This window comes from Rattus rattus, chromosome 15 (assembly GCF_011064425.1).
Source record: "Rattus rattus isolate New Zealand chromosome 15, Rrattus_CSIRO_v1, whole genome shotgun sequence".
Taxonomy (NCBI): domain Eukaryota; kingdom Metazoa; phylum Chordata; class Mammalia; order Rodentia; family Muridae; genus Rattus; species Rattus rattus.
In genome coordinates, this window is record NC_046168.1 from 47,500,707 (window position 1) to 47,526,008 (window position 25,302).

The following is a 25,302-nucleotide window of genomic DNA, read 5'->3' on the forward strand; positions in this document are numbered from 1 at the left end:
GTAAAGAAAGATTGAATCAATGTATTTATCACAAAAATTGTATCCTGCTAGGCATGGTGATGCATGCCTATAATCCCAGCATTGGAAAGTTAAAGGCCTAAGAAGTGAGTTCCAGGCCAGCCTGGGCTAGCCTGTCTCAAATGAGTCTAAATCAAATCTAGACTTCCCAATGTCAAACAGTAGCCTTGGAAGAGAAGAAGCAATTTCCCCAAGAAATGACTTACTGGATGGAGCTCCCCGATGATGTATGTTTTGGACAGTTCTCGTGCATCCGTAGAGTGCCCGACGTCCTCAAAGTTCTCAGTAGCATCACCCCCAGCTTGCTCTCTTAGGACTTCTTCCCCACCAGGATGCTGTTTAAAGAACAGGTTGTATGAATACTAAAATCTTTTCAGGCAGATGAGCCAAAAGGAGAGGGTTAGCTTATCTAGTCAGTCAGCCCACTCCACGGCAACGGCTGACTTTCAGGATGTACAGCATGGACTCTAAGCATGCTTCTTCCCTCTCCACTTCCTTGGGGATAGTACAACAGCACCTTCCTCTGACGTCTCCAAGCTACAGACCCAGCAACACCAGTGTTACATGGATAGCCTTAATGATGTAATGTTTGTTCTGCTTTTCTAGAAAGTTCCCCAAACTTACCCCCTTCAACTGATGCTAAACTGTCTCTTCAGCCTCCTACTTAAGACTTCAAACTTGGGACTCTCTCAGTATGAGTGTGGACCAAGGAGAGACTGTTGGTCAGAGATGAGAGAGGAGAGGACAAAGTTTCCCTTCAGAACACACTATGTACACATGCAATGTGCAGCCAACACCACCCACTGGATAGGTGGGAAAGCCCAGGCTAGGCACGATACTCTTTCTAGAGGAATGTAAGTAACTGTTGTCCGTACAGTCAGAACATCTGGGGAGGGGAGGGAGGGAGCGAGCGCACAGGTCGGCAGGAAGAATCATTCCCTTCACAGAGTCATTTCAGTACTCCAAGATGCTCCAGTTCATTGTTAATACAGAGGGCAGTCATGAGTCTATGATGTACAACCAGTGATGAGACCTGGAGACTCCCAAGAAAGAATTCGCAGGCAAGCACTTGGTTAAATCATCCAAACATTCCAGCAGGAAAGCAAAACAAAACAAAAAACACTTTTTAAATTAAGCTTGAAGATGTACTTAGATCAAACTCATCCTGACCTTTAAGCAAGTCCTTAGGGTATAAAAGCCACCTCCCTGTTCAGTTGGGCCTTCCTTCTTCCCAGTAACAGAAAATAACAGGGATACTCAGCATTGTCAAAAGGTGCCTGTCCCTTATACTTCTTTACTTGGACACATCTAGTACTAAAGCTTTACTAAACACAAAGCAGATGACATTTCAGGATACAGAGTCTGTACTGCCCAAGTGTTTACTACATGCTATGTGTGCTGGTTTGAATGAAAATGATCCCTGTAGGCTCATATGCTTGGATGCTTGGTCTCCAGTTAGTGAAACTATTTGGGAAGGATTAGGAGTTGTGGCTTTATTGGAATATATGTATCACTGGGAATGGGCTTTGAGTTTTCAAAATCCTGATCAGGCCCAGTGCTTTCCTCCCTCTGCCTGCTGTCTGCAGATCAGGATGTAAAGCTCTCAGCTACTGCATCAATGTCATGCCTGACTGCCTCCTGTCTTAATAACCATGGATTATCCATCTATAACTGCAGCCAAGCCTCTGATTAGACGTGATTTCTCTTATGAGTTGCTTTGGTTGTGGTGTCTCTTTGTAGCAACAGAACACCAACTAAGACACTTTTGAGAAGATACTAGTCGGGGTTGGAGAGGTGGCTCAGCAGTAATGAGCATTTGCCTCTTGGAGAAAACCCGATTCAGACACCAGTACTCTCGTGTGGCTCACGGGCACTTATAATCCTAGTGCCAGGGGATCAGTGTGTATCTATCTGCACTCAAGGGGCCTGCATACATACATCCAGGCACATACACATACACAGACCATTTTATAAAAGGAAGAAAATCCTGGTACTTATCTCAAAGCTATGGAGGATGTATTTTGAAATGTGCCAGACACATACCATATTCCAACAAACATGACAGGGTCTGTACTACACCCTTCCCAATATTAGTATCTGTCCTCAACACGACTCCTCGAATTGCATAAACACTTCTCTAATTCTCTGAAGCATGTTCTCCTTCAGTTGTTCTGACAATGAGAATCTCACAAGCATCAAATAGACACTAAAGGCATCTCACAGGTATGGCAATGGTACTCAGGGTTTTCTGATTCTGGCACAATCTGGAACTGTGAATCTTGATCTGGCTGAGGAACAGAAAGGCAGGCAGAGGAGAGCTATTAGTGACCAACATCCCCCAAAGTCCAAAGGTAGCACACCATGGGTAGCATATCATTGGTCCTCACTGAATGACTTATTTCACAAGTTCATCAACTCGGGACTCCTGCTCAGGACAAGTGAGCCTCGGTAGATCTGCTGGAGTTCACTGTGCACCAGGGACAGCCTGTTTTCCAAAAAGACACAAAGGAGGTGATGTCATCAAGAGGCCAAACCTACTCCATCTTGGGACCGGCCTCCATCTAAAAGAAAAGGGCCTGTGAACTTGATCTGTAGCCAAACCCATGCTGCACCCAAGTTCCAGGAGGAACCAAATATCTTGTCTCTGGCCCACACCCTAGAGTTACTCCCTAGCTGCTCCTAGCAACAGCCAATCAGGACTAGTCCGGCAGTTCCAGATATACCTTGAGACCGTTCGTTCACGGTCTTGCTTCACAGCACATACTGTTGCCTTACAATCAGTCAGATGATTGCCAGGCTAAACTCCCCTCTCTTGCTCCTGGCCAGTTCCTATGAAATCTTGACCTGCTGAGGGCTCAGGGGCTTCACCCTCCTGTCCTGCTAAGACAGTGACTGCAGGTGGGCCCAAGCTCCAATAAAGATGCTAATGTGATTGCAATCAGGTCGGCCCCTTGGTGGTCTTTTGGGGCTCCTGGACTGACAGTGCTGTGGAGGAGGGAGGCATGTTCCACCTCAGTTATGTGAATCGAATCATGACCTGGAAGTTAAGCAGTGCAAAAGGGCAGCCCTCAGCACCAGCTCCAAAAAGAAAGGAAGCAAAGGCTATGTTTACCTGAAGCTCCCCTCCATTTCTCAGACAATTTTCTAAGGGAAAAAGAGAAAACACTTTGGGCTACTGGTCTCACTGGCCACTGCTACATGTGAATGTGTATAAATAACTTAGTAAAGACACAATAGCGAATAAACTAACTGATGTCGAAATATTTTTAACCCTAAACACTTTTTTGGAAGAATTAAAAAGGAAATCAAAGCCTGAAAAATTGATATAAGACAAAATAAACTTCAGGGGTTGGGGATTTAGCTCAGTGGTAGAGCGCTTGCCTAGGAAGCGCAAGGCCCTGGGTTCAATCCCCAGCTCCAATAAATAAATAAATAAATAAATAAATAAATAAATAAATAAATAAACTTCAAGTCTTGATAAGACAACAAAGGGACTAATGTTTTGTAACATCTAATATTTTCCTTGATTATGTGACACACAGAAAAAGAGAAAGTGCTTGTCATATAAATTAAGTCCAAGCCACACTTGCCTGGAAGTTGTCGATTCTTTTGTTACCCTCTCAGTCTTGTCAGTAGATCTGCTGCAGGTAAGACTCTGCAATAAACAACTGGAGTGCACAGTGTTCCTGTCCTGAGTTTTGGGCACATTGTAGAATTTGGGAGTAGCTCTCAGAAAAAGCTACGAAGGACTGGCAGCTTAATAAGCACCTGAGGACTTCTCTGCAAGAGTCAAGGAGAAGCCTCAAATGCACAACTGTACAGAACAAGGTACAGGTGATGCCCACGCCAGAAGGCCGTCCTCCACCCACTGAATTCTGACAGAAGCAGGCAGCTGCGGAGCCTGGAGAAAGGAAGTGTAGGGATGTGGGAGGGTGTGGGGGGAGAATGCACACAGCCAGTCTTTCTGTGAAGGTTTCCAATTTTCCAAAAGGAATATTTCATTTTCAGTGTGTGGCTCTAGATAACTCATAGGACAAATACTTGGGTTGTGTCCCCAAAGACAAGACTCAAGAGTAAACAAAGACAGCCATGGCTCCTGTACCTGGAAACCATAGTCTAACAGGCAAACATGAACAATGCTCAACTGTGAACTACAAATGAATGCCACTTCTGAAATCACAGGGTGGGTGTGACCACAACAGGACAAGGAGTGTCACCAATGGAGAAGAAAGCAGACACAACGGGAGTCGTGAGGCCTGGTGTCACAGCAGAAAGACTGTCTAATGCAGGGGATCTTGAGGTCAGGGTCAGGAAGGAAGCCAGCCAGGGGCCCAGGAAGGAGAAGGCCAGGCCAGCGGAGGCCAAGGGCTTCCGGGTCTCTTCAAGGATCTTGATCCTTATCAGCTGAGCAATAAGTCACTGAAACAGATGGAAGAGGGACTCAAGGTGAGGAAGTCAGACTTCACTCTGAGAGGAGTCCGGAGGGCACATGAGGACACTGTAAGTAACCCAGGCCAGAAAAGACAGCTCAGCTCGCCAAGCTCCCTGAGGAGGAAGACGGGAAGATGGGAAGATGAAGGGTGCAGTTGGGGTGAGACAGAGACGATGGAGGGCAGGAGACAGAGTGGATGGATACGAGATGGAGGTGTGAGGGGCAAGGTGTGAGTCTGTAGGTGACAGGACTCCTGGTTACTGAGGACTGACTCAGATTTCCGATGAACGGATGACTGGATGCTTACAAGACTCAAACTACAGCCATTACAGCTGCAGGAGCTGAGAACAGGAATCCTAGGAGCCAGTTCTAATCTGGTTGTGGAGACAATGCACTCTGTCCACAAATCTTTCGAGTCCATAATTCCTTTCCTGTTTTGTGAATTCCCAATTTCTTTAGTTGCCCTCAGACACTCTCATCCTGCCAGTCCATGAGGACTCTTAGAGATTAGGGAATACCAGTAAATAGCCTTCACTTTTTGAAAATAAATAGAAACTCTGTTTTAAAACACTAAGAGATAGCTGTAGAAATTTCCTGCCACACCTCCACCTCTGCACTAAAGATACAACCAGGAAGTCATGGTATAACACCTACATTCCCAATGGGAAAATCCTCAAGTCTAAAGCTTACTGAGTGCTGACATGACACCCCAGTTGGAAAATTCTAAAATTTGACTTCACGTAAGGGGTTATGGTGAAACACAGGTATGTTAAATGATATGAAATTATCTCAGGCGGCCTGAGTAAGGATGTGGCTTTGCCATGTTTCTGCAAGAATGAAGGACATTCTCAACAACAAGGCTGTCGACATCAGAACTGTCTATACCACACTGGAGGGGTGCACGGTTGTTAAGGACCCAGAAGAACCCTCTGGATTTCTTCAGTTACAACAATTACATCTACTCAGTCTCCTTAGGAGGAAAGAAAAGGGGCTCTGGCTTGAGACATGGTGGGAAAATCAGAAGCTGACAACGGTTCAGACTCTCTGCAGTGATCCACACAGACCACTACTCCATTACTAGATGCGAATGCTCACTTCCCCATCACGGTTTATATCCAGGAGAATGTCTCTTGTTCAAATTCAAAATTTCTTAGATGAGAATCTGCAAGGTTCAGATAAAGACAAGTGCTGCCTATTCTATTCCTCTAGCCCAAAAAGGTAAGTTCATAATCCTTGAAGGAAATGATACTGAGCTTCTTCCAATTTAGTGGCTTTGATTCAGACAGCTATAACAGGCTTATATTGTTGTTTGTTTTTAAAGGGCCTCAGAAAAATGTAAATGGTGTCTATCTCTGTTTTTGGAAAAACGAATAGTGCCGTGGGCTAGATCGGACTTCCCCATCTATAGAAATAAGGTCCTAGAGTAAAACTCTAATGTGTGGTGTTTAACAGTACAACATAAGACTGACGGATGAAACACAACAAGAAGTGGATGAAACACATGAGTTTCATTGGGTGAGCCTTACTCCTCACATGTCACGGTGAATATACAAATATTCCAAAACTGGAGGCCAGAAAGAGTCCTGGTCCCAAGCATTTCCACAAAGAGCTAATGCTGGCTACCAGCCCCTGAAAGCTCAGCTGGCTCTTAGTGAAATTTCTAATCATGGGTCTCTTCTTGAACCTGCCTTCATCTGACGGGTTCTCCTACCCAGTCCTTCAGTCCACCGTAGCCACCCGATCTCCGTGTGCAAACACTGGGGCTCAGTCCTTGGCCCTGCTCCCGCTCCACCTGCACTGTCTGTCCTGGGGATCGCATATCCAGTTTGCACACTACCTGTTCAGGGATGAGTCCTGTTGAGTACCAGCCTCTCTGGGACGCCTAACAAATCTATCTACTTGAAAACTCTCCTCAATGTCCAACGCACACGCCAAGCATAATATGTCTCTCCCTTGCCACAATCTTTCCCAGTCTTTTTGTTTTCAGACAATGTTGTTACCACAATCCCAGTTGCGGCAGCCATGTCTTCCACTCTGATGGCAACTTTTCAGATTCTACCCTTGAATGCCCACCCCCAAGACAGCCTCCCCTTCCCTTCACTGCCCTTCACAGCTCACATTGCTTTGCTTTCAAGACTTTTATCAATTTGTTTGTGAGATTGTTGTGAATGGGACTTCAGCCTGTCCCATTCGTCTGTGTTGGCCACCAACTCCAAGGCCCTCTAGTGTGTGGTGACTGAACACACACGATTAGCACAGACCTTCACTTTTAGGGTCATTACATAGGCCAGCCACCTGAGAAGCTGGGCGTTCTCACTCCAAACCGCTCATACAAGTCTTTCCTTACCCTCTGGGTCACAGGACTTCACACTTAACTGAGAATTCATTAAATTAAAATCTACTATGTATAAAGCACTGTGGGGCATAGAAGAAAGAACACACCCAATCTTGTCTGATCCTGATCAAATAGCTGACCCTGTTAGAAGTAATTGGATGGGAGGAAAAAAATCAAAAATAAAAGTATATGATTTGATCTTGAAGAGGTATGTAATTTGTTTGGGCTAAAAGAAAAAACAAGAACAAAACAAAAACAGAAGACCAGTGTCCTTCATTGTTAGAGCCTCAGTTTTCACTCATCATGAATACCCAATGGGTCCTAAACATGCAGCAGGACTTTGAGCGCAGTTTCCTGAGAGGGCAAATATGATGACCCACAAGGCTCCCAAGTACCCGTGCCACAGGGCAGGTGCGTGGCTTTCATCTTTGCTAACGTTAAAATGATTTCTCCCCAGCTTTATGGTAATAGAAGTTCAGACCTCTCTCTCTCTCTCTCTCTCTCTCTCTCTCTCTCTCTCTCTCTGTGTATGTGTGTGTGTGTGTGAGAAAACATAATGTTCTAAAATACATAAACATTTTAAAGTGATTCAATCAAGCTAATTAACCTATCCCTCACCTCACATACCTAGCAGGTTTTTTTGTTTTTTTTGTTTTGTTTTGTTTTGTTTTGTTGTGTTGTGTTTGCTTTTTGTAGTAATTTTAAAAGTCACCCTTTTATCAATTTGAGGATATAAATCACACTTAGCCATAGCCGTGATATGCAATACTCCCAGAAGAAGAGTCCTTTAACACAAATCTAAGCTTTGGTAGCTGACTCATCCCTGGAAGGCACACACATGAGCCAAGGACGAAGTGACTCTTCTGTGATTATGGGATGAATATTAGGACCAAGCCAAACCTGTTTCACAATCTCCCTAATCCTATGACATAGAGATGTTCTGAAAATAATGAAATTAAAGATGATGTAACATTTCATTCATATTATTTTAATATAAATTAAGAGTTTCTGCTTTAAGTATTGTTTTATCACTAAATATCTAAAGTGGTTTCTTAGCTTTCCTCACTTAAAAAATGTGTTTAAGATATTTATATTACTAAATGTAAAATTCAGCAATATAGTATAAGTGAGAATTCAAGGGTCTACCTATAAAAACGAGAAATATAAATAGGTAGGAAAGTTAGCATGAAGTGAGTGACAGCAAGAAACCCAGGCAAAGATAGGTCATGTCAGAGAGGCAAACACACAAAAGGTCCCTAACTCTTTAGAACGAGTGGTGGGAAGGCGGGGCTGCCCCTGATGGCATTAACTGGGCATCCCCATCATGGCACTCGGTGAGCTAGTGTAACATCACAGATCTAAAAGGTTCCTAAAAGAGTAAGAGTTCTAAAAAGGAAGACAGTATCACAAACTTGGTCATTATTCTTTACTGAACAACATTTACCCATAATGAATTAAGTGCTATTAGAGACCTTTGGCCAACGCTGATAAAAACTCAGACTCCCATTTCATTTTTCACTAATAATGCTACCTAATAATTTTATGTAATTACTGTTAAGTTATTGCTGTAACAAATTAGCCCAGCTACTAAAGCATGACCACAACACATCAGCTCACCCGTAAAGCCATCCGTGAGTCTACCCACCCTACAGCTCTCCAAACAGGCTCCAGTGGGAAGAATTTAATTTGAAAAACACCCAGCCTAGGAAGAGATCACCTGTTCCTGGGACTGCTTCCTTTATGGGGACACCAGAGTTTATCAAAGTGGCATGTGTTAAATGTCCCCCAAGGACATAATAATGTCCTTCCCAACCAAGTTCTAAGAACCTCAGTGAGAGCATTCTCTTGTTTAAGACTGCAGTGCACAATGCTTTACCCCGAGCCATAAAATCTAATTAGCCCAAACATTCTGGGCACTGCAGGGAAGCCCACGCGGAGTCTGACCTAGTACCTTCTGTGTGGCAAAGTCGGACCCTGGAAGGGCTTCATCCTCACTGCACTGTCCAGCTCCTCATTAAGGTTCTACTTCAGTAGCTAGCAACCAGGAGTAAGGAAGATAGGCAGACACCATGTACTGCTTTACCAGGAGAAAGGAGGATGGGATTTCTCATACACCAAAGAAAAGCAATGACTCCTAGAGCAAAATAGAGTATGTTCTCCGAAGCACACAACTACTTGTGTCACCCAGCCCTGGATGCATTTAATAAAAGTCGTGACCTGGGGTTACCTTTATGCTAATGAGAATGGTGAATATTATAAAGCTACACTTCAAACCCTTTTCAGGACGAGGCCACAGATAAATGACAAGAGACAGACGTATTATTACAGACTGTACAGCAGTGGTTCTCAACCTTCCTGATGTGGTGACCCCCCAACCATAAAATTGTTCTGTTTCTACTTCATAACTGTAATTTTGCTTTGAATTTTGTTATGTAATTTTACGTGATATGTAATTTTGTTGTGAATCATAATGTAAATATCTGATAGGCAGGATATCCAATCTGTGACTCCAATGAAAGGGTCCTTTCACCCCCAAAGGGGCAGCGACCCACAGGTTGAGAATCACTGCTATATAGGATGCAGGACTTTTTGTTTTGTTTTGCTTTAAACTATGGGCAAAAGAACCTGTGTCAGATTTTCAGAGACCTACAGGAACTGGTAAGATAAAATAACTTGAGGTACTAGTTCTGGTCTGGATTATTTGAGTGAATCATAATTCTTAACGAGGGGCGATGAGCTGCAGGGGAAAAAGATGCAGCCAGAGAGTCAGAATCACTTCAGATCCCAGCCCACAGCCACCACAGCAGAGGTCGTCCTTCCTCGGGAAGAAGACCTCCAGGCACACTCTAGGGCCATCTCACAGTCCTTCTGACGTTCAAGTAAGTGAAAACATAAAATAAAGTGAAACAGCTTTGGGATTATCTTTGTCAGCCATGTTCTTCCTCAACACAATTTAATAAAGTAAAATTGTCTTAAACTTGATCTAAAATATTTTTGCTCTTCAGTGGCTGGCCAGTGGTTGGCCTTAATCCCTAACATGGTACATTTCACTGAGCTCAGAACATACGTTGTAAACAACTTCCAAACTCAAAGATGCAAATGTCTTCTCAGTGAAAGTGAGCCGGGCGGTCTTCTCGTCTAGGGCACAGCCCCAACAGCAGGCAGTTTTCTCCACTCGCGTCCCCCTCAGTCCTCCTAGACACAGCACTGCTAGAACTCACCCCAATCACTGGGACCCTTTCCTGCACTAGACTCAAAACCTTGCAATGCTGGGGATGCTCCAGTGACTGCAGAGGCTCCCACTGCAAGGTTCTGAGAGAAGACTGCTGCTCCAGTCGAATTTAACGTTAGGCAGATGTAAGCAGTGTCCGCAGCTGCCCCTTTGGCTGGGTACCGCACAGGATTAAACTCTGGTTAATGGAAGGAGAATGCAAAGGACTGCAGAATCTTCCAGATTCTCCACTCCTTTGCTCTGTCTTCGTTATCTCCTCCACTCCCACTCCTCTCTGCTCCTGAGCTTGAGGACGAGGCTCTTGCCCAGGCTGCATGAAAAAGGAGCCTGATGTGTGGACTCGTCAGGGGTAGAACAGTTAATGTCCAGCCCCAGGCAGAAAAGCTACTTGGTTCAAGAAATGAACAAACTCTCATCTCACTGTGCACAGTTATTTAGGTTTCTTCCAAGTTTAAATTTAATTACTACATCTGTTACCTAGTCGAGAAAACTAGCTTGTCAGATATGGTCCCTAGAGACATAAATATAGTTTTACAGCTCATGAAATTTCAAACAAATTCAGGGGCAAGTGTGTTGACATATATAGATTAGAGAACTATTAAGAGGGTTTCTATATTGTAGACTAACCAGTATAGAATACATGTCTAGACAGAAAAGTGGGAATTAAAAAAAAACAAAAACAAAATAAAAAGCAAAGCAATGAGTCCTTCCTGGACAGTTAAATTGAAATTCAGAGAGTATGAAAATGGAACATAGGTCAGAGAGTCCAGATTACTGGCTGACATGGGAAGAGCCTGAGGATTATTAGCAAAGAAAGTAGTTTAAACAAACAAAACCACGAAAGACTGAAGAATAAAGTAGGCGCATAGGGTGTCAAAAGCCAGCATGTTACAGGAGACACTGAGGACCAGCTGAGGTCTGAGGAACATGGTAGACAGACACACGGAAGGAGCTTGTCCACCCAAGGCAATGGGCTGAAGGGCCCAGCATATATAGGCTAAAAGCCATGGCAAGCCAACTCCAGGAAGCCACAGCAATGCTGCCTGACAGTGTTGCAATAAAAAACTGTCATCCCTGCTTGATCTGATCTAGCCCAGGCCAGTCGGCCTGCAGCACACCACTCTGAGATTCCTGCAGCCTGGCCTCTTCCTCTGTAGCCCAGAGCCAAGCTCAGAAACACACATCTGTGCCAAGGAGCCTGACTCCAAACAGTAGGCGAAAGGTTAAAGCCCAGAAATGCAGAGATTAAGAAGGCCTTGGGGAAGCACCTTCCTAAATTCAAGTGAGAAGAAAGGGACACAGGAGCAACTGGAAGGATGGGGCCACAGCCACTTGTCTGACTCAACATGGACTGACTGTCTTTTTAAAAATGTGAGCAAAGTAACTTTATATATAAAAGTAAAACTTTAAAAACCTTTATAAAATTTTCTCTGGAGAATATGATCAGAAATCACTCTTTTAGACTCAAGAAACTTAACCTTTACCTTCCTAGATGCAATTAATTTAAAGGACAGAATCTCTCTCTCAATCTCCTCCTCCTCCTCCTCCTCCTCCTCCTCCTCCTCCTCCTCCTCCCTCGTCCTCGTCCTCTTCTCTCTCTCTCTCTCTCTCTCTCTCTCTCTCTCTCCCTTCCTCCCCCACCTCCCCCACTCCTGCCCTCCCTCTCTAGCAGAGAGGAGACAGGTCAGGGTCTGCCCTCTGAGAATTGCCTTGACCAAAACCTAGAAAACAACTTCCAAAACAAACAAACAAGCAGAAGCTTTGCTATGTAAATGTAACCAAGTGACCCGGAAGTTCACAAGCCACGCTCTGGGGTTTGAACCTGGCGCTTTCATCCCAAGCATTCAAAACAAGTTTCCCAAAGCAACGAGAACAAAACCCCAGAAGAAAAAGCAGACACCCTCCCTAAAAAAGAATTCACAAACAAAAACGTATTAAAGATTATCTCGAATAGTTAAAACAAAAATTCAAAAACTGTTTAAGTAAGATTCATTTCTGGAGAGTTTTTCTAAGACAATGAAGTAGGGGTCTTTGAAGTTGGTTTGGGTTCAGATGTCTGTCTGTTCCTCTGCAAACTGTGGAGAGAGAAGCCAGCAGCTCCAAGCAGCATGAACTCATCATCAGTTCACTAACTCCTCACAAGCACAGCCTGAGCCATGAGCTATTCCATTTGGAAGATCTTAGATGGACTCCAACGTAAGATCGACCTATGCAATCGCCAGCTGACATGCAGGCTTGCCCACTAACTCAGATATCTGATTGCTGGCCCAAACCCTAAGAGCCCGGAGGAAAAGCCAGGGATCAGGTTTAGATCTGTGGGAGCAGAATCCAGGACCTTACTTTCTTCCCAGGAAACACAGAGGTGTGGAGACTTGGTTTGAAGTCCAGCTGCCTGAATTCCTGCCCTAGATTCTCTTTGTCATCTAAGCTCTCTGCTTCCGCCTCTAAAATTGGGATGAGGGTAGAAATAGGCAGCTTTTAGGCATATGGAAAGACCTAAACTCTTCCTGATAGAGTTGGCTTTTCTTAAATGTAATGTGTCACTGTCATTTGACACTATTGTCCCTACTTTGTTTTCCCAGCTGGTAGAAGAGCGAGCATTGAGTGATTTTTTTTTCCCAGGGAGATGTGAGGACAAGTCTATTCACCCAGGATGAGCACTGACAGCAAACCAGTGAAATCATCCTGTAGTGGATTTATTGGCATTACACGTACATCACCAGCAAGCACACCCAGCATGAGTGAGGGTTCCCAGCAGCTGCACATGTGGGTTCCCTGGGCAGCTTTTAGGCAGCTACACCTCTTTTCCTCAGCAAGTGTTTGCTCCTCATGTGAGGCTGTGGAGAGTGTTAAGTTTCGTGAGCCTCTTAGCCTCCCCTTACCCTTCAGGATGGGATGTTTTAATCTGGAGGGAACTACCTGTTAGACTCAAGCTGTTTCTCAGGCTACTGTGTCTTCCTCTAGTCTCACAGTTACTGCAGGCACCCTACTGAGACACGGCTTGCTAGTCCCCCCCACCCACAGACTTCAGGTGCTAGGATCTCTCACCTGGAGGAGCCATATCAAAGGCCACACATTTGTTCCCCACCCTCTTCCCTGCCTCCTGCCTGACAGAGCTATGGGCTTGCACAGTGAAACCTCTACTCTCAGAGAAGCGTGAGAAGAGATTCCCACTTGTGCTACATGGGCCTCGGTTCCCCTCTACCAGAGTCCTTGCCTTGCTGTCTCTGACGCCAGGGGCCTGAGCTCTCCTCAGAACTGCTGCCATGCTGTCGTCTGGCTGACAGTGCATGGTGTTAAGTGACTCGTCAATAAACACCTTACTCCTTAACTTGTCTCAGTGTCTTTTTCCAGTATCCCTGGCTCCCAACATGAGACCTTTCACTATACACATGGGAAGGACAGGGATTGAGAGCAAGAGCCAGAAAGGATGGGAGGCTTTGGATGATGGATAGACAGGTAGACAGACACACAAACAGACAGATAGATATAGACAGACAGACAGGAGATAGTAATTTTGAGGTGTTACTGTGAAATGCAGGAATCCCAGGCAAAATTGCTGAGCTGCTTCTCCAGTCTATTCAGAAACAAGAGAAGTGAGCAGATATCACTTTCTAGTACTTTGTAAATAAACCTCCCATGATCTTTTATCAAAACCTTAAAGTCACCTCTCAGACTAAAGATTAAGCAGCAAAAAGAGTCTGGCACCCAAGACTGTTCAACTAATAATGTAGTTTCCTTTCTTCGCTACCCCATGACCCTGCTCCCAATAAATTGTTGAAAGCAAATTCTAGCTCCATACCCCAAGGAACCCCCATTCTTGCTAACTCCCCTTGTCACCAAGACGATGGACTTAAATCAGCCTTCCATGATTCTGAGAGACTAGGAGTCAGAGACGTAATTCCTGGTGGGGAGACAGACAGGGAAGGAGGCCATGGCTAGGTCGTAAGGGCAGTGAATCTCCAGATTGCCAGGCCAGCTTCCTCAACCAGGGACTCTGCCTAACTCCTAGCCTCTCAATTCTACTAAGCCAGAGAGTCTAAGAGTTCACAGAAACATCATAAAAACAGTGAGCTTTTTAAGGTCAGTTATAAGGAGGACATCTGTGTAATATGGCTGTCAGCTGTGAGCTGGCAGATAACTAGTGGTTTTCTCTCCTTGAAAAAGGAACGAAAAGTTCCTCTCTTTAGAAATAAAATAGTGTTTGGACTAAAACATTCTATAATGCTGACTATACGTATGCCTGGTCAGTGAGTCCTGGCCAATGTGTTTAATCTACCTTCACTAGGCTGTCTCATTAGGTAAGATATAGCAAGTTAAAAATTGGAAACATTATTCTTCTAATTCCCGAAGGGCACAAAAGCCCCTGGTTCTGATGCAATGACTTTGAAGTAGAAGGAAGAAAGGCTGGGGTCAGGCTTGCTTCCTAGGAACAGGAGAACCACAGACTCCAATCAGTGATCACAGTGGACTCTTGACTGACTACCTAACTTCACTAAGCTTAGCAAAGCTACCAAAACCAGGGACCAAGAGGCAGATGACTTTGACCTGAGAGGGGCTGCTGCTCTTCCTGAATCTATCCTGAGTCAGAAGAGCCAAAACTCTTCTACCTCATGGACATCAAAGATAAAGAGGAGGGCTGACTGTGGTACCATTCCGTCTTCCCTGCTTCCTCCTCCATACCAAAGCACTGGGGCACTCTTCTTCCAGTTAAGTAGTAAGAATAATGAACAGGACTGAAACTACAATGGCCAAAGGAAAAGTAAAACAGGCTCCCAGGAAATTACTCAATGTGACCCAACAGCCACTCTACATGAGTTTTCTTCTGTTATATCTTTTAAGATTTTGTTCATTCAATCAACTCACATATACTGAGTCCCTTCTCAGTATTGCTCTAGAGATTAACAGATGCCTATGAATAAGACTGAAAAGCTCCAGGATTCACAGAGGGCAACCTTTAGTGGAAACAAGTATGTGCTTCCCAGTCATGTACTAGAAAACAAATACAAGGCTGGGGATGTAACTCAGTGATACAGTAACTGCCCAGCATGACCCAGGCTGTGGTGTGACCACCAAAGTGGGGGAGATAACAGTGATACAGTAACTGCCCAGCATGACCCAGGCTGTGGTGTGACCACCGAAGTGGGGAGGGGGGGGAGTGACTCTAAGGAACTCAGGGATTTAGATGGACTTCCAGTTCAGAAGAATGTAGTCAGGATAGGTTTTGGCTATCTAGCTTCTGTCTATCGGTTTGAGATCTTATTCTGTAGCCAAGGCTGCTCTGGAACACATGAGGAAGCCCACGTTGGCCTCAGATTCACAGCAATCCTAACTTCTCACATCATGGAATTACAAGTGGGAGCCACCAACCCAGCAAGATGGTTGGAAATGAGCTCAAAATGGACCACAGAAATTCTTTGAAAGTTAAGAACAAGGTTTATTTCTTTTTTGACCACTGATACCCAGTCATTCTGGAACCACTTGCTGAAGACTGCCCTTCCTCCATAAAACTGCCATTATATTATTGTGAAAAATCAATTAGAAATATCTGTGCTCATCTGTTTCTGGATTTTTCTATTTCTATTCCACTGATCTATGTATGTGTCCCTCTGCCAGTGCCATGCTCTCCAGAATACCGTAGTCATAGCCTAAGATTTTTAATTAGGTAAAGTCATCAGCCATGAAGCGTTAAACGTTTAAGGAGAATAAAGCGATACAAGTTGGCTTTACCTCTAAAATGTCAGTCTATTGTAATGAGCAAACTCAGGGTCCTAGGAGACCTGGCCAGGCATGAGATGACAGGGATTGGCCTGGTGAGAGCAGCAGAGCTAGTAAGAGTTGGTCGGTTCTAACTTTAATGTGATATGATACACTGAAAGCTGTGACATTGGACAGGACAGTCCAGGAAGAATGAAATACCCCTGGTTTAGGGTGTTGTATACGGAAGTCAGAGATAGGTGGGAAGGGAAGAAGAGGAGGCCAAACATGTGACCAGGGAGGCAGGGGTAGCAAGGAGATGGAATCCAGGAAGCTAAGCAGGAAACAACTGTGTGACATTCAGCTGACACATCAAGACACTCACACAATTTTAAGAGAAAGGAGCAGATAAAGTAGAGTGGAGGGGAGCGGATGGAGATGGTGGAAGAGACACTGGGGAAGAGCTATCCGGAGAAGCCATCATGTGTATGTACGTTTTTGGACAGGAGGGGGAGGGGGGTTACCATGTTTAATAATGAATCCAATGGCCCAGAGTGGGGAACTTGTTTACGAAGATCAGAAAACAGAAGGTAAGGAAGAAATGTCATCAACTGAGAAAGGAGAACGTGGCAGCATTGGCTTAGACAGGAAGAGGCAGGAAAGTATCTCTGAATGTGCTATTTGTGCTAAACACCACTCTGTCGTACAGCACAGGACCTGGCTCAAGTGTTCTTTGCTCTGTGGTTATAGAACAAGCCAAATTTTCACAACTAAGTCCCAAAAGTGATGTGTGACGAGCCGTTCAGTGCAGTCTCACCAAGTGTCTACGACCAAGAAAAGTTCCTAAGGCTACTACCAAGTGCCACTGGTGGGAAAGGGGTGGGGCTGAAATACCACAGGTGTAGAGACTGGGTGGCAACTGTCTTCCTCCAAAGGGCTCTCACGGTCCACCGCAGAGGCCTTTGCTGAGCAGAACGCACAAGACCTGCCACCCAGAGGACACAAGCACGCACTCACTCCAAGCGCCCACGGATGACATTGTCAAGGCAGAGAACTGCCCTTTTTATGGAGCTGTAACCTGCCTTTTGGGGCAGTGGTCACAGAACAGAGAACACGCAGGGAGGGAAGTCTAGCTGGTTTGAGAAGCAACAGAGGTCTGGTGGAGAGGAAATAGTGTGACTACCTAAAGTGGAAGAGAGAAAGGCAGGGCCCAGTCACCTGGCTTTAAATCCTGGCACATTGGGAAGTCATTGGAAGGAATCACAGGGGAAGAAATGATCGTCCTGCACAAGAGGGAGTTTTGTTTGCTTCTGGAAAGTGCACTCCTCAGAGTAATGCTAGCATGTGTTAGCTGGCTGAAAGCTCATGGTGCCACCATCAATCTGAACAAATACCAAAGCTCACTCCAGATTGAGCAAGGTGGTGAGGGCACAGCCATGTGTCTTCCAAGGTCCACCAATTAAAGGGACTCCCCAAGTCCTCCACAGCCCCCTCACTCATGCCTGTCTCGTGGGAACTGTTCCTTTCCAGATGAAAATCACTCAGATGGCTAAGCCAGGCCCAGTGACCAAGAACAAACTGGGCAAGACTGCTCAACAACCTCTGTGTGAACTGGAATGGCTGTTCACATGTATATGAAGGTCAAAAGTTATCCTTGGGCGCTATTCCCCAGATGCTGTCTCCATTGGTTTTGTTTGTTTTGTTTTAAATAATTTATTTATTGTATATGAGTACAGTGTGGCTGTCTTCAGACACACCAGAAGAGGCATCAGATCCTATTGCAGATGGTTATGAGACACCATGTAGTTGCTGGGAATTGAACCCAGGACCTCTGGAAGAGCAGTCAGTGCTCTGAACCGCAGAGCCATCTTTCCAGCCCTCCAATGTTTTTTGACACAAGGACTCCTACCAGCCTGGAGTTGGGGAGGTTAGGTGGCCAATGAGCTCCAGGAATCCTCCCAACTCTGCCTCCTAGCACTGGGATTACACATGGGCACTACCGCATCCAGGTTTTAATACAAGCCCTGGGGATTAATCTCAGGTCCTCCTGTTTGTGTACCAAGCACTTAACCAGTTGAGCAATCGCCCTAACCCCAACAAAGGTTTTATAACCAAAACGCAGTTGGCATAACAGCCTCCTACATAATGAAAGTTATAAACATCCAGTAATGTCCCCGGCAATAGCTTTTATTACTTCACTGAAGAGGAGGGAATTCATAGGTGACATTTACTTACACAGTAAAAAGATAGAGAACGGGCAGAATATATTTTGTGACTGAGGCCATGGTGGGAGAAAAAACTGGTACCACAAGGCCTGCAACCATTCAAATAGGCTGCATCACCAGTCAGCCAGCCAGCCAAAGTGGGCCTGGAGGGTGTTACCACCTCCTCAGGTCCTTTCCTCCTGCTCCCCCCTCAATATCCATTCTTCTTTCAGCATCTCCCCAGCCTCTGTGGTGATTTGCATACTGTTGTTTTGACACTCACCTGACAAGAACTTATTCTACAGATGTAAGAAAAGTTCAGTCCCATCTTTGTGATCCTCCTGACCAGAGGCCACAAAGGCCAAGTTCTGTAGGCCACCTACAATGGCCACCTACTAGAGTTTAGCACACCCAATCTCTAACTCATTGGTTCCAATAGCAGCAAAGGGCCCAGGAGACAGTTCACAAATACACTTGACACAAATACACAAATACACTCGGTGGATTCCCAAGAAAACAATAACCCAGGGCAACACCAAGAGTGCACTCTTTTGGAGAGGGAGTGGCTTGAGGCACTGCTACTTCAAGTTCCACTGGATCTGCTGTTTCTCAGGCCACTTGTCAAATGGTCTTGCACCCAACACAAAGTGACAGTGCTGGTGCTGGTGATGGCTGATGTTCTGTGGGACAGTTTGGTGTATTCCTCAAACCGCAATATTAGCAGAATATAGATGCAAGGTGCCAAGCATTTACCTGTTCATTTCTTTTCCTGATGACAACACACACTCATATAACTTAGAAGAGGTAAATAAATCAATCATAAGCAAGCTTCTTGGTCACTGTGAGACCTTTAAAAGACTCAGAAAGAGAAAACAAAAAACAAAAACAAACAAACAAAAAAACAACAACAACAAAAAAAGCTAACCCTCCAGGCATGTGGGCCCTTGCAAGTGCCCACAAGGACCATGACCCCCAAGTACATCAGTGGTACTTATGGAAATTAAATGTAAAAGAACACAACTTCTCACCACAAGGATCTACGGGAAGTAATCAAGGTAGACTAAGCACAAACCCAGCAGGAGGGAGTAGCCTGTATGATAAAATCTGCCTGCAGCCAGGACAGTGAGCTCTAAGGTAAATCCTCAACAGAGTTCAGTGGGGCAAGTGTCAGAGGACAGAGAGCACGGAGAGCACCAGAGCGCACAGCTGTGAGCAAGCGTGGCACACACTCGCACTTGTGGCTGTGCACATTCGTCAGGCTGTTCTGTGTGGTGTGCAATTCTGGGCAACTGCAATTTTCTTCTTCTCACTCGTGAGTGTCACCCAGGTCTTCACAGTGACACATCTTCCTAGGAAAGTCATATTTCGGGTGAATATTTGAATTCTGAGTAGCTTCTTTTGCCGGGTGAACATTATAACTATTAATTACCAATTAAACCAATACCGGGCCTAGCATGCAGCAGAAACTAACGTTAATGACAACTGGTAAGGGTAATGTTTTTTCAAATCCACAGCTTAGATCATGTCCCATAATCCTCTGCCATTAAGCTATACTGTCACCCCAGGAAGATAGTAATCAATGGACGTAGGTAAGGTGACACCGGTTATCCAGCATGGAGGCGGCTGAGGTAAGAGGGCTGATCCCAGGCTGAAGGCCAGCCTCTGCAAGACCTTGCTTCAAAATAAAAAAAATCACAAGAGTGGGCTGTGGAGTACTGGCTTATCTGGCATGCTCAAGGCCCTGAGTTCAATTTCCAGTACAAACCAAACCAAACAAGACAAAAACAAAAGCCAACCTTTTAATTGTCTGAACGCCTTTTCTTTCCCTGGTTTTCTGAGTGTTTTTCACACATATTATGTTTCCCAATGTTCTAGGGCCAGAACCAGTCTCCCCACCGCAGCTCAACATGTTCCCTGAGTGGAGGAGGACCACAGTCATTTAGACTCTGTTACACAAGAGAGGTGCTGTGGGTTGTCTCTCAGGGTTTCAGAGTCTTCTAGAATAATAGGCATCCATATTAAGTAGTGATTAGCGTCTTACCTAGTCCCTATTTACCCTGGCTGGCCTGTATAACCTGTTTTACTTCCTTATTTACAAAATTTTCATCAACTTAAAGACAAACAGAAAATGAGTTAGTTGCCTCGAGTATGATCTAGTGCCTTTACTTTGTTTTGATTTTACTATTGCTTTTGTCTTGTTTTTTGATGTGTTAAAACAAAACTGGAATCTCTTTTCAGAAAAGAAACACCTTCCCCAACAGTGGGAATGCGTAAAAGACACATAGGTGCAGTCTTACAAGGTGTTTTCCTACCTATTTATCCAGGATGCCTAAGTCACCACCTAAAACACATCATTAAGGAGGAGGGTTTCCACTTTTCATCATTAAAGGTACATGTGGCTGCCCCAAAGAGTGAAGACCTCTCCATTTCTCAGAGATAAAGGTGGGCATCTTAAGCGTCTCAGGAACACAACAATCCTCAGATTCTGAATTCTCCATTGATGGAAGGTAAACAGCCATAAAAAGCAAAACTTCATTAAGATCCCAAAAAGCTCAAGTGAGTCAGAAGCTAACAGTCTTCTGCGAGGTAGGAATATTCAAGACTCCTTTAAAATCACAGCATCACTAGACAAATATTCTATGGGGAGGAGAATCAACTTGCCTTCCGCACAGTCTAGCAGGTATCAGTGTTAAATGGGATTATTACATGATGCTCTCTTCCTCCCTTCCACAGCTGTGCTTAAACCCTGCCCAACCACAGAACAGGGAAATGCAAACTTGCTCCTTGGCCCTTAACACCTGTTTTCATTCCAAATAATGGTCTCTCAGATTTCTATAATCATTAACCTGGCTAATACCATGATCTTATATGACAAGACTCAATTTCATAAATAATAAACTCAAAACCTAGGGGGCAGGACTAGAGAAAAAAAGGTTCAAAATATATAGGTAATGAGGCTTATAATCCTGTTGGCAGGCAGCTGGGAAGCAGAGCCCTGCTGTGGTTTAGATTGCCTCCCTGCTGGATTTCTACCTCTGAACCTCAGAACGTTAGTTCAGGAAGACAGAGTTCACATTGCACAAGTAACCTTCAAACTGTGCTCCTGACTAGAAAGATAATCTTTCTACTACTCTCCTATTTCACGATCACCTTCTGGATTTACATCTCACCTAAAACACACTTCAAGCACTCAACTACACAGGACATCGCAAAGGGGAAATCACAGCTCAAGTCTGGCCCTGACTGCAGTTTCCAAATGAGCAGAAAAACTCAGCATGGTTTGTGTTCAACAAACATTGTTTTTTGTTTTTCTAGTTTTGGTTTCTGGAGACAAATTCTCACTGTCACCCAGGCTGGCCACTCTAACTCTTGGGAATTCTCCTGCCTGAGTCTTGGAGAAGCTGAGATTACAGGCATGTACACTACACTAGTCAAATGCTTTAATTCTATGTCCGCTGCAAGCAGGCGCTGCAAGTCTCCCATTTCTGTGAGGAGTCTAAGGCACAGAGAAGGCAGGCGGCAGAGAGGGGCTGGCCAACCACAGACCACAGCACACGTTTCCTCAGCAGAAATGAAGGATTCTTGATGGAGGGCAGAGCAGCCTCAGGAAAGCATGGCCACCGAGATGGGTGAACCCAGAGCCTGTGGAGACACAGCTCTGTGGTGACAGAAAGTTCCAGAAAAGTAAGAAGGATGCACCGCCCACCCTTTTCATTTGTAAATTAACAAGGATAGGCATATTCTTTGGCTCATGTACCTCCTGAAATTTCTGGGACCTTGAGACGTAGAAAGTAGGGCACAGGGCCAGACACTCTGAGCCTTGTAAAATATTTGTTTTAAGACAAAGCATGAGATAAACCACCTAGACCTTTGAAGCTGAAGGAATCTAGAAAGAACAACTCTGGCAACATGTTGAGGTGTGTGTGGAAGTGGTAACCCACACTGCAGCAAGCAGTCAGGCACAGGGAAGTGTACAGTGCCTGCTGGTGCACTGAGATCCTAAAGGCAATCCATGCTAGAGAGGAAAGCCAATGACCAAGAAAGATGCTGTGTGAAACAAGCAGTGTTAAAGAGTGTAGCAAGCTACGAAATGTCAAAGGCAAGAAAAGAGATACATCAGCACCAGGCAGACCTGGATATACCGAGAGGCCTGCTGGCCTCAGAAAATGCTCCATTTCAACATGGAAGAACAGTCGCACACCGTGGGAGCAGGGTAAGAAAAGCAGATCGGTAGGTCCTCTGTCCCTCCAACCCTTAAAGCAACAGGACCCAACCATTCTCTGTGCTTCTTGAAAACCCTGACCTCTCCATCACCGTCCTAGATGACTGGTTCCCAGGGAGCTTCTCTATTTCGCTCAAGAAGTGTTCTTCCCAAGCCATTCTCAGAGAGAAGGTACCAAACACGTAGGCAGAACAAAGGAATTTGTTTTCCAGCTTGTTTCCCAACTAAGCAGCTTCTTATTAGCCCTGCAGCTGAGCTCAGTAAGTCTGTGGGGTCCTCTCACGCCGTCCCTGACTCATGAGAATAAAACAAGAGAACTTTTGAGTATAAGTTAATAATCTCATCCCTGTTACCTACTTCAAAGATTGACTTTGAATGCATACACAATTATTTGGGGGCAGCAATTCCCTAACAGGAGCTATTGTATGTCCTTTTCTTTTTACAAGTACTGAACTTTATTATAAACGCAAAGTCAAGGGATGCATTTTGTTATAAAATTCCAGAATTACATATGTCATGGGGGGCGGGCAGACAGAGGGACGGTTTCACATGAAGAGGCAATCACCTGGCCCTCAGCTTCACAATACAGGACTGTTAGTTTAAGAAGCTACGATGCAAACCTGCTCTGGCCTCAGCAGAAGGGTGGCAGATCTGAGTCCCCACTACAAACCACTCCTTATTAAATTGGAGCCCTATTTTACCATTAACAGTCAAGTATTTTACCATGAAACTTCAACTCCAAACCTTCAAGTTTTTTCTGTGTTTAACATTCTCTGCAAAACAAACGTCTCTTGATGTAAATTACAATTTAACACTGACCCTCTACTTTTGCCCAGCCCACCAACAAACAACAAGCATGCAAATCACCTCCATCAATAAGCACTCTTATTTACTGGGAGGAAGTGGAGTGTAGAGGTCTTGTGACTATGAGTGACAGTGCATCTGGAAGGAATAAAGAGAAAGACTACAAGCCCATGGGCTCAGCAGCAAAAACTGCAATCTTGAGACCCGCATTGCCAGAGGAAATGTTTTCCTCTAACTTAAGCCATTTTACAACTTCCGAAGTAGCTTAAAGATGAAGTTCCATTTTTCTGACTGTACCCTGCTGCCTACTTCTTTTCCCTAGTAAATGCTGAAGACACATACTAGGGAGTCTTTGGGCCACTCACCTGGTGCTGGGGCTCTTACACAACTCACTACTCCATTAAGGTCGACATTTCTTCAGGCTCTGCTGAGTGGACACTAGTGAACTTGAGGCTCTAGACATCAGAGTAGCCCTGGAAGTACCCCCCAACTTCGCGTACTTCTAACCCTAGGGAACCCTCTGGGGGAATCAGCTTTTAAGATCAGAGGTCCTCCAACCGGCTAATATTAGAAGTCCATTCGAAAATGGAGGAGTTCTTTATTCTACATGGAAAGAACCTCATATTAGAACAAAAGAAAGAACAAAAGAAAAAAGAATCTTTCAAAATCCTTACGCGGTTGTGCACTCTCCCAGCAAGTGGGTAGCATTTATTCAGGACACTCCTGAGCACCTTTTCAGGATTCAGCTTTGGCTCCCAAATACTCCGCCCATCCGAGCCTACAAAAACAGCTCACACTGCAACGGTGCTTCCCGACCTCCCAGAGGCATGCCCAGATGTGCGAACCTAAGACACGCAGGAGCACAGACACAGGTGTGCACAAGCAGGTGAGCATGCTCAGAAGCGAACACAAGTGTGCAGACGCGGAAGGCCCTCCTAAATGTTCGCAAATACTTGAGCACTCAGATGACGCATTTTCGGACCTCGGTCCCAGGTCATGCCTGGGGTAGTCACAGCGGGGGCCACCCTTCCCCGCGCCCCACTGGAGCGTTCGTGCCCAGCTCACCTCTTCGAGAAACTTGGTCAGATCGTACACCTTATGATGTAGGATCACCCAGGTGCTCTTGCTGTCTTTGTGCTTCTGAATCTCCTCCAGAGTGTAGTACTTCACATCCTTGTCTGACTGCTCGGCCATCTCGGAACAGTGAGCCTTCCCGGCCCTGCAACACAGCCTTGCAGGGTAGTGCTATGATCAGGTCTGAGCTGCCTCCGCCCGGGACATTCCCAGCCCTACCGGGACGCGTGCCCAAGGACCGGGCTGGGGTGGTGCCTCAAACTGGGCATGGACCTGATGGCCTCCGGGGATTGGCCAGTATTGTGCTCCCGCCTATGGCCGACGCCCTCCATTAATCCAATAATTTTCCCTCCAGTTCAGCGCGCGGTGTTGATTGGCTAAAGGAGGAGCCCTTCACTTTTAGCCACTGCCTGTGCGTTGGGTGGGGAGGCGCTTTTCTGAGTCTGCGCAGGAGTCAGCGGGTGGGGTCACTGGTAGCTGGGGAGGTGCGATCAGCGATCTGAGCACCCAATTAAACAGGAAGCTTTAGGGCCAGGGCAAACTCCATCCTAGCCTTAGGTTCTTCCTTTAGACTCGACTTCACATTAACTCGCGTATTTCCTAAACGAAGCGGCCCTACATCCTGATAATAACTTGAACGAAAATTGCAGTGGTCCAAAGTGACCTTCTGAGTAGTTTTCCTTAACCACAGATGAGTGGAAAGAGCCTCTTACACAAATGTCACAGATTAAGGTCTGGAAATAAATGTGTGGCCCCAAATAATGAGCCCCATGCACTTTGCTTCACTGGCATCTGCAGGGGACTGGGGGTGGTTCATCTAACAGGCAAAGGAAATTGCTACATTAAAATTAGAAGCATCAAATGATTTCTTTAACCTGAAATAACTTCGGTGTCACAAGACCCTGACATGGCAAAGACTTTCTCTTATCCTTCACCATACTGTAAATTTAAGTCCTAAATAAGGAACAGCACTAGACACAGCGCTGGAGTCCCTCCCCCAGCTGGCACTCCCCTACCCTTTTGACAGGAAGTCAATACCATATATAAATTACAGATGTCTAAAACAGGAGTGGGGGGACTTATTTACTTATTTTAAAAACAGAAAACTAAACTTATTTACTTATTTTAAAAGCCTTTCGAAGTTTTTCTAGGTCTTTTCAACAATGGTAATTAACTCCAAAACCATTACATTAGTGATAGCCACATCAGTGATCCTCCCAGAAAATCAGAAAGGTCCTGAACTCAGTAGGACTTGGACATAAATAAGTTCCCTTTCCCTTAGTC

The 25,302-nt window shown here is 45.1% G+C and overlaps 1 protein-coding gene across 1 annotated transcript in view; it reads right to left on the reverse strand.

The window, feature by feature from the left end:
• LOC116884580 (cytochrome b5) overlaps nt 1–24,269 on the reverse strand; it is a 32,089-nt gene extending 7,820 nt beyond the window's left edge. Inside the window, exons 1-2 of the mRNA XM_032885722.1 lie at nt 24,010–24,269; nt 225–353 (exon numbers count right to left, since the gene is read on the reverse strand). Of these exons, the coding sequence (XP_032741613.1) occupies nt 225–353; nt 24,010–24,138 (258 nt within the window). The 5' untranslated portion in view covers nt 24,139–24,269. The remainder of the gene's footprint in view (nt 1–224; nt 354–24,009) is intronic.
• Between the last annotated feature and the right edge of the window lie 1,033 nt (nt 24,270–25,302).